This window comes from Bidens hawaiensis, unplaced genomic scaffold (assembly GCF_021521415.1).
Source record: "Bidens hawaiensis isolate Kalapana, Puna unplaced genomic scaffold, B.hawaiensis_p1.1 tig00007389_1, whole genome shotgun sequence".
Lineage (NCBI taxonomy): Eukaryota > Viridiplantae > Streptophyta > Magnoliopsida > Asterales > Asteraceae > Bidens > Bidens hawaiensis.
In genome coordinates this window covers 1,111,742-1,126,128 of record NW_027491511.1, presented here as the reverse complement: position 1 = coordinate 1,126,128, position 14,387 = coordinate 1,111,742, and the positions used below count along the sequence as shown (strand labels likewise).

General features: G+C 34.0%; 1 protein-coding gene across 1 annotated transcript; it reads right to left on the bottom strand.

Moving 5' to 3' along the window:
* Positions 1–6,753: 6,753 nt before the first annotated feature.
* Positions 6,754–7,266, bottom strand: LOC143635043 (uncharacterized). The gene has a single exon (XM_077102952.1). It carries the CDS (start codon positions 7,264–7,266, stop codon positions 6,754–6,756), a length of 513 nt encoding a protein of 170 aa, XP_076959067.1.
* Positions 7,267–14,387: the final 7,121 nt, after the last annotated feature.

Sequence of the window (14,387 nt, the reverse complement as noted above, 5' to 3'; positions counted from 1 at the left end):
CACACCCCAACCCAAGGCGGAAATGACGGGGCGTGAGCTGATTGCTCAAAGCTCTCAAGGTACTATCATGCAATAAGTTAAAGTTGATAATACCTACATAATTTAATTAAATATCCAAATGAATTCAAATATAAAGTACATAATTTCCAAATTAAACAAGTAAAACAAATTTCAAAATTTAATTCTTGTATCTTCTTCTCTAGCATGCAACCCAAAGTTTCTTCAAACAAATCTTGAAAATCATGTCTTACGGTGATCTGCATATGCGTTAAAAACGTAATAATTTTGTCAAAACTAGGTTGAGTGAGTAAAACACCAGATGAGTGAATATATGATAAATATAGAAAAGTGCAAACTGTATCAAGTGAGATAAGCAATTAAACCAAACGAGCAAGTAGATAAGTTGTTGGTAAGCACGATGCTAGATGAACTGGACAATGGCTAAATAAGTTGTCGGTAAGCATGATGCTTGATGAACTGGACGGTGGCCCTTGGTGTTAAGAGTTCAGAAAAAAGCATGCCCCCTTCTAGTTACTACACACCCACCACTTAGAACCATCTTTAAGAAGAAGAAATATCAAAGACTAATAAAAAAATTTCGGTTTTTGAAAATGTTAGAAAAATCTCTGTTTTAGGCATAAGCCTTGGACTTGTGTGTGTGCTTGTCTATATGAGGTGTAAATGAATCGATAATAAAATAAAAATCAAGTGCATTAAACAATCAAATAAGGCCCACATAATTTCTAATCATGCAACCCTAAACAAATAAACAAATAAGCTTAACTAACTAGAACATTACGTCTAATGTCATATCATATAGTCATGGCTCTGATACCAATATGTAACACCCCGGCTTAAGCGGCAACGCCAGAGTGTGACGTACAGATTGCTCAGAACACATATGACACTATTAAGTGACAATATTATCATTAATTAATTTAAGCATCAAATACACAAGTTTGTAAATAAAGAAATACAAGAAAAATAAGAAAATATAAACAATTTCTCCATTTATTAAAATACCCTATGTTCTAATGTCTTCTCCAAGTATCATCCTCTAATGATGGTCCATATATATATATATATATATATATATATATATATATATATATATATAGGGTAAAGATCCTAAAAGAACCCTTTGCAAATTGAGAACTTTGAGAACCATTTTGAACTACTAAAAACACCTTTAAAAAAATATTTTAAAAAATCATAAAATAAAAATTAACAAAAATTTTTAAAAAGTAAAAAAACCAAAATTCTTATATTTCATTCCGGTTTCATTAAAAAAATAAAAAAATAATAAAAAAACGTCGTATTATACATATATGTATAATTTTATATAATATTTAGTTACGTAATAAACACATATGTACAGTATCATTTATCTTAAATTATACACGTGTATAAAAAATCATGTAAATGTACATATATGTATATATTATACATATGTGTATATAATTTGCTAAACCGAGTTTTTTTAATGAACCAGGGATGTTAAAATAAGAATTTTGGTTTTTTTTACTTTTTTTCATTTTTGTGTATTTTTTATTTTATGATTTTTTTTGGGTTTTTTGTGGTCCAGAATGGTTCTTATAGTTCTCAATTTCAAAAAAGTTCTCTCATGATCCTGATCCTATATATATATACATATATATATATACATATATATATATACATATATATATACATATATATATATACATATATATATATACATATATATACATATATATATATATATATATAATAAAGGTCAACTAACCGAATATTTGGTGAGTTCACACAAGTTTTAATATATATATATATATATATATATATATATATATATATATATATATATATATATATATATATATATATATAATATAAAAACCATACAATTCCATAAGACATGTGTAATAATCGTGCAAGTATGGTCCTTTCCAGTTAGTAACAACCAACGTACTCGAATCGGGGGTCCCTTTTCCACTTACAACAGAATGGTCCTGAGTGCAAAGGAGGGCGTGCAATCATATTTATTGAGGATATCACATGCAAGTAATTTTGAGTAAGTAATCAAGTAACACATAAGTCCATGATGCAAATTGTAGTTTGAAAATATGAATAACGAAGCAGTTGATTTTGTAGGATATATATGTTACCCCCAAAATGTGTAAAAGCGTTAAAAAGGGGGTGTGAGAAACTCACATTTGAAATTGAAGATAAACTTGAAATAAAAACCAAATGCGCGTTTAAAGGAATTGAAGCGATCGAACCTCACGAACTATAATTAAAAATACAAAAAATAAAGACTAGCTAACTGGATTATAAAGGTTGAAAATTTAGTTTTAAGAATTATGCATTATTTTATTATTTTGTGGGTAATTTATATTATAATATTATTTTTAAGCTTTAACTGAACTTAAAAAATTGTTATTATTTTACTATTATTTAATTAATAGTATATCACTAAATTGGGAGTTATATTATTTATGAATACGGATTTTTACGGTATAACCTTATCCCGAATATCATTATTTAGTGTATTATAAATTTAACGGAATGGTAAATAATAATACAATATTAATATTATTTAATTTTCAGTAAATTTATTTGGTTTAAATAATATAGAAAAACGGCTTTAAAAAAATATAAACAAAAAAATGGTCTGACCCCGATTCGAACACGGGTCCTTCTAGTTACATACACAGGAACTAACCCACTGGACTAGCTTACAAGTAGTTATTACAACAAAACAAATTATTCTTAAACAAAGACATAAGTTCATCATTATTTCTCAAAAACCCTAGGTTTGCAATTCTGTTAATTGGTTCTGTGAATGGTTACTTTGTTAGGGGTTTTGTTATACGGCTTTAAACGACCCAAATGCATATAAGTATTGCATGGTAATGTTACGGATTGATGATGAACGGTGGTGGTCGGAGAAACGAACTAGGACGGATGATTTCGAGTAATTAAGGGTATACTAGATTAAACTGATGATTGCAGCAAATTTGGTTGATGTCTAGGGTCCTTTTTATAGTATCAATTGGAACACATGGTGATAATTGATCATTATTGGGTTTTATTATAATCCGGCGGTTTCACGGTTTAATTACACAATATTGTTGTTATTATCGCGTTATGAACGATAATTATGATTTGTCGTTATACACTAAAGGTGTTACGAATCTTAATTGGATTAATTTGCATGTTGAATGGGTTTTGGAGGTTGTCGGAGCTGAATTCTGGTCGCAGGAGGTGTTGGCCAGGAAAACGAGGGGTACGGAGTGGGATGGGTTGGTTTATATTATATTTTAAAAAATTTAGAAATCTGGTCTCCCAAGTTTCATATTGTTTTTAATCAGAAATTTAAATTATAATTCCATATTGGACCTATAACTTTGATGTGTGTTAGAAATGGAATAAAGGTTGTAAAACTTGGATATTTTTCAAATTATACCCGTATAATTTGGAAAATGATTAAATCTAATAAGACTGTAAACTTCGAGCTTAACACGAATTGAAAATGAATGATCGATAAACTTGAATCATCGTTAATATATACTATTGATAAACGATGAATAAGAATACACTGACATGAAAAAACGGGTTGGTTTAACGTATACAATTACAAATACAAATAAAATAAAAATTGGTAAATGTCACACAGTTCTTCTGAAATGAGACAGCTATACATCTGTAAAAGGAATTGAACGATCCTGCTATTGTGAGAGCTCAACCGAGATGTAGTTTTCAACGTTTTGGTGGGTCAAATCATCTTGTCTCTCATATAAACGGTTGGGACCGCTGGTAGTGACTCTAACTATGTTCGACGATGACGGAGTGTAAGGGGTTGGACGGAGCTCATATTGATCAGAAAGCATTGACAAACAGAAGCTAGTGCTTGTACTAGCCAATTTGGATGGCCACTAATGAAAAAAGCACTAGTTCAACCCCTAGAGTGTTAATCTGATCTCTCAGCCATAGGGGTTTAGTGCAATCCAACCTCTATGAGCTAATACCAATCTAAACTAGAAACAAAACAATGTGAGCTTGGTACGAAAAGGGGAATAGGGGTTCTTCTCGTACTCATCCTCTGGTGTGTCAATCAGTATGAGTATTAAGAGTACAATATTCAATGAGAGAGTGTGGATCTTTAAACTGTTTGTCAGATATCATATTTATAGCCAGAGAGGTAGAGAAGAGGTTGACTAGACTGTCACCAACATTACAACATTCTATACTCATGACAACATTCTATAATCATGACTGAGCACTTACGAATTCTCTGATTGGATGTGGCAGCTGATGGATAAGGGCAGTTGTCACCTTGAGGTACAATGTTGGCGTCCACTGATAAGCTATCGTACCCTTGTGATCCTTTTTGTACTAGTTGTTGCACAAAAGAACCTTGCACTGTGATCGGCATGGGGACTAGTCGTAATGTAGTGTTTGTATCCTCTGTGGGTGACTAGTCTCGTGCTCACGGGACCAACTCCGCGAGTTTCTTAGTATATACCATGAACTGGTCCCGTGCGACGGAGGGGCATCCATGGATGGTTGCAGCTGTTTTGCGGGTCTTGTTTCCTCTTAGTAAAGCAGATGGGTATAGGACCCTATCTCTACATTTTACAGTCGTTTGCATACAAGATTTTGTTATCTTCTCAATTAACGGTAAGCCAGATACTACACACGTGTTTGCGGATTGACTCGGTCATGACACATCCCATTGATTATTAATGTATGTATACATTCTGTATAAACAACACGTATTTTAATTGTTAAAACTATATATTATTTATTTTTATCGAAGGAATGGAAACATATGCGAGGTTACATGATGGAGATCGGCCTCCCCATACTTCGTCTAGGATTCCTAGTGGTTGCAAGTCTTGTAAATTACTTGTTACGGTTAAATACTGGTATTTACATTGGATATATTTCTGTTTGCTAAGTTTTCCGTTTCATATATCAATGTTTCTCAACCATGGAAGGTGCGGGAGTGTGGTAAAAACAAAAAAATAGATAGAAGCGTATGGAAAAAATAGTAGGCAGTAGTAGCGGCGGTGTAGCAGCGGCAGCAAGCAACAGTAGTAATAGCAAACAACCCCTACCTCTTGAGCTTGATCCCATGTAAAATACTTATAAGATTGTTGGACAAAATCAATGCCTCAATATAGGGTGTATCTCAAATTAGTGTATCACGTGTCCTTTTGACTATCCTAGCTGGGACAGTGTTCCCAATCACGAGAACCAACTCATATTTCAACCATTTCTTGTTAGCATACAATGTAATGTTTTATTTATGTATCATGTTCACAACTGTTAGATCTTTTATAATTACTTCTTTTTGAAGTATTAATTTGATCTCGCAAGCTAGAAAGACACCGCAATGGGGAAAATGTCGTTGGGAAGACACTGCAATGGAGACAAATATCAAAACTGTCTCGAAAATTTATATGAGCCATTTTTGCTAATTATACACAACTAGTATTAAGACCTTCGAATTGAGATAGGGGTGTATAACCGCTATGTTTAACCATTCATGGTCTATAACCCATTCAAGCCATTACCACTATATATAAAAGATAAGTTCGTTGACGCTGAAACATGATTGGTCCACTTGGCAGTGTGTCATTGGGTCAAGTTTTTCTATATAACTTTTTGTTTTTGTTTTTGTTTTTTTTTATTTTACTTTTCTTTAAGTTTGATAATCTTATTTGTCTTTTATTTGTTTTATTTTACTTTCGATAACGTAACGAACGTGATAGAAATTGACCTAATTTCCGTAGAGTTACCGCATTTTGTTTTAGTTCAAGTACTGTAACGAACGTAACGAAACCGACCGAATGCCAGTTCTTTTTTTTGTTTCGGTTTCGTAACGAGCGTGAAAAAAACCGACCGAATTTGCATAGACTCACTGCCTCAACGCCAGGGATCAACAATGCTCGATTTTACAATGCTCGAGTTTTACCGACCAATGCAACCCCATTGGTCTATCTCAATTTTTATAACTTTTTCGTTTTAGATCTCATACAATAACACATGTAACCAAAACCAACCGAATTTGCGTCGACTTACAGCCTTAGTAGTTAGGACCGGTAATGCTTGGGTTATACCACCATCCGGATTTACCAACCTGCTCGGCGCAATGCTCTGGGTAAAATCTTGTTAAAAATAAAAAAGCAAAGAGGCTCAAACAAAAAAAAAAGAATATACGTAAAACGTTGTAGTGTGCAAGCCCGTTTCTATATAATAAGTACAATAAAGTGTAAAGAAAAAAACCAAGTTAAAGAGTAATTTTAACAAAGTATAAGAGTGAATAATGAAACTTAGAAAAAGAAATCCCTTGTTAGGGTTAATGACTTAATGCACAAAGAGGTTGGTAATTATGTATATATAAATTTATCATCCAACATATTTTAGTTGTGGATGTAACTTTCTTTTAAACGACCAATCACGATTTTATTAAAGCACCATACCCGACTAAGCAAGTTGCTTGGCCGATCATTGTAACGAAAGTCACAATTACATAGTTACCTAAACTTTTCATTCCACCCTTACAAACTATCAATATAAATTATCTCTCTCAAATAATAAGTCCAGAGTTGTGCTAAAATACCACTAATCTTTTACAACAAAACAAATTAAAGATATTAATTCTAATCTACACCGAACCCATATATCAAAACATTAAAATTAACTCGAAGCTGTTAATTCAGTCTTACCTTCATAAACTTAGAAATATAATTATAATCATCATGCACGTTAGTTTGAAAGATTGTTGCAGATTTCAGTAAAAGCTCCGACAATAATCGGATGATAGTATGGTGAATTCAGTTGCAGGAAACAGTTAAGAAGCTCGCGGAGATCGTCTTTCCTGTATATCTCCTTCTCCATTATCATTTGTAACATGGAATCCCGGAAATCAGCATATGGATCGGTCGAATCCTTTTCTACGGCCAGGCTGTTGCTGCCGAGCCACCAGAACCCTTGCGCGGAGATGTTTGGGGATAATGAGGTTGTCGTGGCGGTGGGGGTGGTGGCCCGGGAGGTGGAGGCCGAGGAATCGTGGTGGTGGGGTGGAATAGCAGAGCAAGTACAAGTATTAGTAGCACAACAAAAACGTGTTTCATGTGGGTGGGTATGGTAATGGTTGTGTCGTTGTTTGATGGGTTTTGGGTGGAAGATTTTGGAGAGGTTTAGTTTCCGGCAGGTGTTGCCGCAGCCGACGCTGACGGCGGTAGTGGTGGCGGTGAGTCTGTTCTTGATGGTTGGCATTGTTCACTTAGAGTAAGTTGATGAAACATTTGGTGACTGTTAGTTGGGCTTTTATTTACACGGAAGGAGTAGAGACGTGTAACGGGTGTAGTCCGATCGATATGATCTGTCACTAATAATCAATGCAAAAAATGTAATCAAAAGATCTCAAATACCTTCATAAATATGTTACAGCCACTAAATGAAAACACAGTAAAATCTCACAAGTAGTAAAATTATTGTTAGGGTATGAAAAAGTGAGATTTAAACAAATTATACATTTATCGTTAGTGATTAAAGAAAATTGCTTTTAGAAAATCCTGGCATGATTATGATTTGGTTAAGGATGTGTTCTTTAACATATTCAAACACGTCGAGATTCGGTTAAGAAGAAAAAAACACATAAGAATTTCTTGACCGACCCATTGGATGGAAGGTCAACCCTTATACCAGCTGATATTTTGATGGATAACAGAAAAACATGAATGTGTAGATCTGACATGGATTCCCTTCTTGTGGGCTTGGGTAATAGTATGTTTTCACAATGAATCAGACTGCATTAAAAATCGCTTCATATAAAGTGACCAACCACAAGAAAGCATTCATGTCTTTACACCCAACACATGTTTATAACCTCGCAATTGATACTTTCGGTTTCCAAGCGCGTGATGAAGTCGCGCTACTTAGTTGTGTCCAATGGGTCAGTCATGAATAGCCGTGTTATTACTGAACGTTCTAGTAATGTTATTTTTAAACAACCTAGATTTGCTATCCAAAAAAAGCTAACGACGCAACTTTTTGTAAGTTTACCTTTTGTGTTAACATAAACATTACATTTTATTTTTAATGAAATTTTGAAAAATTTTATTCCAACAAGTAATCTTTTGAGAATTTGTAAAATGCAGCTTATACAAAATCATAGCGTTGTATGAGAATTATGAAAGTTTAATGTAATATTGAGTCTTAATAACTTACAAAAGAAACCACTATTACAAAGAATCATCACCATGTAAAAAGAATCTTGTACACGTGCATGATCCACATAATTAACTATTGATCGACGATTCACGACATAATTAACAAGGAGAGGTAACATGGAGAGATTCTGAATGAAAGATAGAGTGCGTTTCACTTTACACCAAAAATAATAATCGATACATATAGACAAATGATAATCCTACAAAACTAGAAGAATTCGAAAAATGACAATCGCTTTCTTTAAGTTCATTCTAATCAATTTAAATTTTAATTATTATTTTTTGGAACGGCTACACACAACCATCTATCCTTCTCCTAACTCTAAACTACTCCAAAGATAAATCTATCCTCATGTCGGGTTTCAAACCCTGGTCTTCATTCCCAAAGGCAAGGGCCTTTACCACTTAACTAAAGCTGGAATGGTGAGGTCGGAAGAAACAAATTAACCTCACAACTAGCAAGAAGTTAGAATGGTAACTTTCTACCGCAAATAACGAGCCATACAAACAAAAAAATCACAATGGAATCAGATATAGTTTCTTGTGATCTTCTTACTTTGGAAAACCATGGCACTTATAACGAGCCATACAAACAAAAAAAATCACAATGGAATCAGATACATTTCTTGTGTGATCTTCTTACATTGGAAAACCATAGCACTTTGGAACCGCGAAAGAACCACCATAATATTAACTGTGATTATACATTCTGAGATAATTTATCCTCGCGATGTTTAACCAATCAAAATAGCTAGATGAGGATATTAAAACTGGAAAGTCGATCTCCAACCACGCAACCACTTACCGGCCGAAATCCAAGCCAAAGAAGCAGCTAGGCAAAAGGAGCCCATCAAATGAATAATAATATCCTACGAGCCGCCGCCACCAAGCCCGACCCATGGGGCAGCTAAGTTAGGCCATTGCCTTGGGCCTCCACCTTAGTTAGGCTTTCAAAATATCCTTGACACCAAAGAAGAGTTCGACCCAATGAAGCAACATGTATATACCATATGTTTTTAAATGAGCCAAAGTAAGGCCTAATTCTTTGATTATGATTTATGTAAGCATGATAGGGAATAATAATAATAATATTAATAATAATAATAATATAAAAACTTAGAAAACAAAAGGACGGACTAATGGATAGAACTCATAAGTAAATTTCATATAAATATACTTACATAGAAAGAAAAAAAAATTAGCTCCGCCAACTATAAACTTAATAGTTTATTACTGCCGATCCCAAGCCCGGGTAATGGATGAGGGTTTATATCAAATTGTTTTTAAAAAATGCCTCAACATTTAGTTCGTTTTAGGCCTCCAATAACGTTAAGACAGCTCTAGCCACCACACCGAAACGGATATAGAAAAAATTGAAAATTATTCAGGGTTGCCCGAATAGTTTTAACAGTGAATTCATATAGTGTAAATAAAAAGTTAAAAAAATCATGATAATAATTTAAGTTAAACAAATTCCAAATAGATTTCTCATATTTAGTTGTTTAAATCATGAAATCGAGCTATTACATCCTCATTTGTGACTTAATAAAATGTTTCTTTTTTTACCACACAAACTAGAACTAATGATGCCAGTGACATCCGAACCCGATGAGAATACCCGAAACCCGACATAATTGGGAATAGTAAGACCCGTCCCATTAAGGTTTGAAACATGGTTGGGATTATTTTTGAAAGTTTTCACGGGTATGAGATTTCTAATAAACCCGATTACCTGATAACATTGAATATTTACACGATTATACCCGACGACGTACTCGACATAAATTTTTTTAATGTATTTATTTTAAATATATGTATATATTTATATATAGTATAAGAAAACACTATATCCAAAATATGGTCAAGTTATCTGCAAATGAGAAAAAAAAATGAGAATGATTTGTGGTAAAAAAAATGTCTCATAAAAAATAGATAAATATATTAATAAATATAATAATATCTCAAAATTTAAAATAAAACCGAACATGTAAAAAAAATGTTCCTCATGTCTTCCTCGTTCGAAAAAAATCACAATGTTGGAAAAAAAATTATTGTGTCTTTGTATTTATCATTGTGTTTTTTGTTTATTTTTGTCATTGATTGTGTTTTTTTTCATTGATATTGTATCCTTTTTTTTTCTCGATATTGTGTTATACTACTCAACATTGTGTTATATTTTATTCGGCATTGTATTATATTTTGCGATCTATTGTGTATTTTTGTTTATCATTGTTTTTTTTATATTTTTGGCATTGTGTATTTTTTCTCGTCATGGTGTCTTTATGGACTTTTTTTAGCGAGATCGACGTGGGAAACATTTTAGTTTTTTTGTTATATATTGTTTAGTTTTTTAATAATCTATTAGATTGGTTTGAATACTTGATTCAATTCTTTTGCTAAACCTGATTCGATTCGTTTGCTAAACTCGATTCGATCCGTTTGACCTATTCGATTCGGTCGTTTGGCTATTCGATTCGATTCGTTTGGCTTATTCGACTCGATTTGTTTGGCCTTAACTTAGAGTAGCTTGATGACCTAAGTAATAAGACTTAGATAAAAAGCAGTTGATTAACACTTATGATTGTTACATAGTAAGCTTTGCCCAACCAAAGAAAGGTATTACAATCAGTTCAGAAAGAAATAGGACCCATATGAGTTTCGAACCCCATTTTCTTGTTATGTTTTTCGAGACTATGTGCATACTCCTATGTGCTTAGTTAATACACTTACCTTAAGTGGTAAGTGTATGCTATATGAATGTGTATGAATGATATATTAATAATATTGAAATGATGAATAAATTTAAAAAGATACAAGCAAACGTATATGAACATATGTATATATATCAAATGATTTGTATGATTATCTGATGCATAAGGGGACCTATAACATTTCGGATCTTTCGTTTTGTATTTATTGTAATTATACCTGACCCGTTTAAGGGTTCGGGTCACTCGTTAATGAAATGATCGCATTTATTGAATATTTTATTATTTAAAGTTACAAGAATTTACAAATTTTTATTACCTAAATTCAAACTTTAACCCAAAGATGTTTCCATCTCAATAGTATAGGTACTAGTTGTGTAAATATGCTAATATATTTATTTAATATATAACAATAAATTAAAATCCCTAAATCAGGTCTGGTCCGACCGGAAAAGACCCAAACCCGTATTTTAACCCGTTTCGTTCAAACCCTCACAACCTGCGCGTTTTGGTCCAATTCAACTTAGGGAAATAGCATATTCGACCGTATATTACTCTAATCGGCTATCAATTTTAGTAAACATCGCCTTGATTTCCGTAATTGAATCGTATTTACCAAAAAACCCAACCTTACGAACCCTAAACTTTGGATCCTATATAAATCGTTCAAAATAACTCGATTAAACACACCCAAACCCTCTCCTCCCTAGAGCCTACCATTCCCCTATCCTTAATTCGATTATCATCATCACCCCGTAACCGAATTAAGGCCATGTTTGGCCGAACACCTCTTGAACTCAATATCTTACGATTCGGCCGAGTTACATGGAGTGTTATATATGGATAGATTCGCGTTTGGAAGGAGAATCAAAGCCCCATACTTAATTGAGCAAACATGGTACGTTTTTCTCGATTCAGTATCTAGGGTTCTTAGGTTCGTCTGGGTTCGTGTATTTATTATCTCGAATCCGACTTTTAACAAGTTAATAGTTTGGCTCAATTGGTTGGTCACACATATAACTATGGCCTAGTCAAGGGTTCGAACCCGACCCAGCCCGTCTTTTGTTTAACATTTATTTTTCTTTCTTTGTTTGCTTAATATCTTTTAATATTAATTAGTCCTTACACAGTTAAACATTTAAATATTATAAACCGACACTTTGAGCCGCTTTCCAGTCATCCTAAAACCCGGTTTCTTTATTTTTTTACCTTACCTTTTAATATAATATATATATATATATATATATTAAGTAATAAGTGTTAATTTTCTTAAAACCGAACTCCTAAGTCTCACGAAACCCGGTTTTTATAGCTTTATCTTTTTAAAACCTTTTTAATCAAAATTTTACATTGCTACATATAATACAATATTTTGATAAACCGACATCGTTAAACCGTTTAAGTCACGAGATTCGGGTGGAATCGGGTATAAACCGAACCTAAGATGAGCTTAGGGGTCACCCTAGCTCAGATCTGGATCGAACGGGGCGAAAAACGGTGAAAAACGAGTCAAAACTCGTTTTTTCGGCGAAACCGCGTTTTTCCGGCGACGGCGCCGGAAAATATACGAGGTTAAGGGAATGTCAGAGAATACTCTGACATTATCTGACCTAACCCTAGTTCGTTAACAGAGGATTAACGAACTAGAGGCAATTCATCAGCTGATTCGTTAAGGTAAGATTAACGAACTAGCTTTAGTTCGTATCCAATTCGTTAAGGAGAAAAGATAACGAATCACCCTTGATTCGTTATAGCCAGTTCGTTAGAAGAGACAACGAATTAGATTGACTAATTCGTTATTTGGACTGGTTCGCTATGGACTAATTCGTTAAGAAGTCCAGTTCGTTAAAGGGGTCAATTAGCTATGAGAAGCAGTTCGATATGATAACCCAATACGTTATGAACCAGTAACGAATTGGAAGTTTAGTAAATGACAAGAACAATCCCTGGACTTAGAAAAGAATGATTTATTTACAAAGAAGCCCTTGGACTTTTAAGTAGCAAATTAGTTAATGATTCAAAATGCTAATGGAAAATGTGATAAGACAGTTAATGGAAATAAAATTTTCCAAGCTATCCTGGCAGCTCGACCCCAGCCAGGGGCTCTGCCCCTTGGACCCTTCTAGGGGCTGCCGCCCCAAGACCCTGCTGCCAGGGGCGCTGCCCCCGGACCCCCGTTCGTTGAGGGTTATAATTAGACTAGAAACGCGAGATGAGTAGTGATAGTTAATTGATGCATGTAATTATTATAAAGTTAGCCGTGCCCAACTGAAGAAAGGAATAACAATTAACGGTGAACGTAACCGACTTCAGGTGAGTTTCTAGCCCCACTTCCTTGTTATGTTTTTGGGGCTGTGTGCATACTCGATGTGATAGTTAATAAACTTACCTTAAGTGGTAAGTGTATGCCTTGTATGATTTATGTATGATGATTGCTTGACGATGCATGAACAATCTTCGGATATTGCATGTACCGTCAGGTGGTAGTTAATGATATGATTGATATGAATGATGTATGAATGAGGTATGTATGAATATATATGATGTATGAATAATGTATGTATGATATGTTGATGGTACGTGAACGCTCTTCGGAGATTGCACGTATTGTCAAGGAGAGTAAATAAGAACAGGTATGAAGAAAGGGAGACCGGACCCTAATAATATCCGAGGATGATGGGAGATTGGACCCTAATAATATCCGAGGATGAAGGTAGACCGGGCCCTAATAATATCCGAGGATGAAGGGAGACCGGACCCTAATAATATCCGAGGATGAAGGGTACCGGACCCTAATAATATCCGAGGCCTGTAGGGTGAAATGCCCTTTATAATGTAAGGTTAGCTATAAATGTGTATGGATGAATAAAGTACAGGTTATGTATGTAATGCGTACCTTCAGGAACGTATATGTGTATGTAAAGTAAGTTATGCGATTAACTAGAACTCACTCAGCGTAGCTGACTTTTAGTATGCACGCAGGCAAATAGGTTGAGGCAGCTCGCATGATTGAAGACACATGGCATGGAACCGAAGATACTGGCATTCGAAGAAATGTTGTGATGTTTTAAAGACTATGTTTTATGTTTAAATAACTCTGAATGTTTTATATGACAAGATTTGAAGGTTATGTAAAGTGTTATGGTTGAGGTTTTACATTCCGCGTAAAGTTTTAATTAACTCTGATATTAAGAACTGTGTTTATGAGTAAATCCAACACCAAAGTAGGGCTACCGGTAACGGGGCCTTACTAGTTGGTATCAGAGTAAAGTTCGAGAGATTTAAGCATCCTACATATTTAGACTCGAACAGAGAATGGGATTAAAGTAAGAAAAGAAAGAAGATGCCAGTACGAGAATGCCATGTGTCACTCAAGCAAGCTAAGTAAAGGTAAAGTATGTGATTAAATTCACATGTAAAGTAGAATGATGAATAAATGTTTGCGTAATAGCTAAAT

Bases quoted from the DNA above. Each gene is read 5' to 3' on its own strand.
- LOC143635043 (XM_077102952.1), bottom strand. From the start codon at position 7,266: ATGCCAACCATCAAGAACAGACTCACCGCCACCACTACCGCCGTCAGC.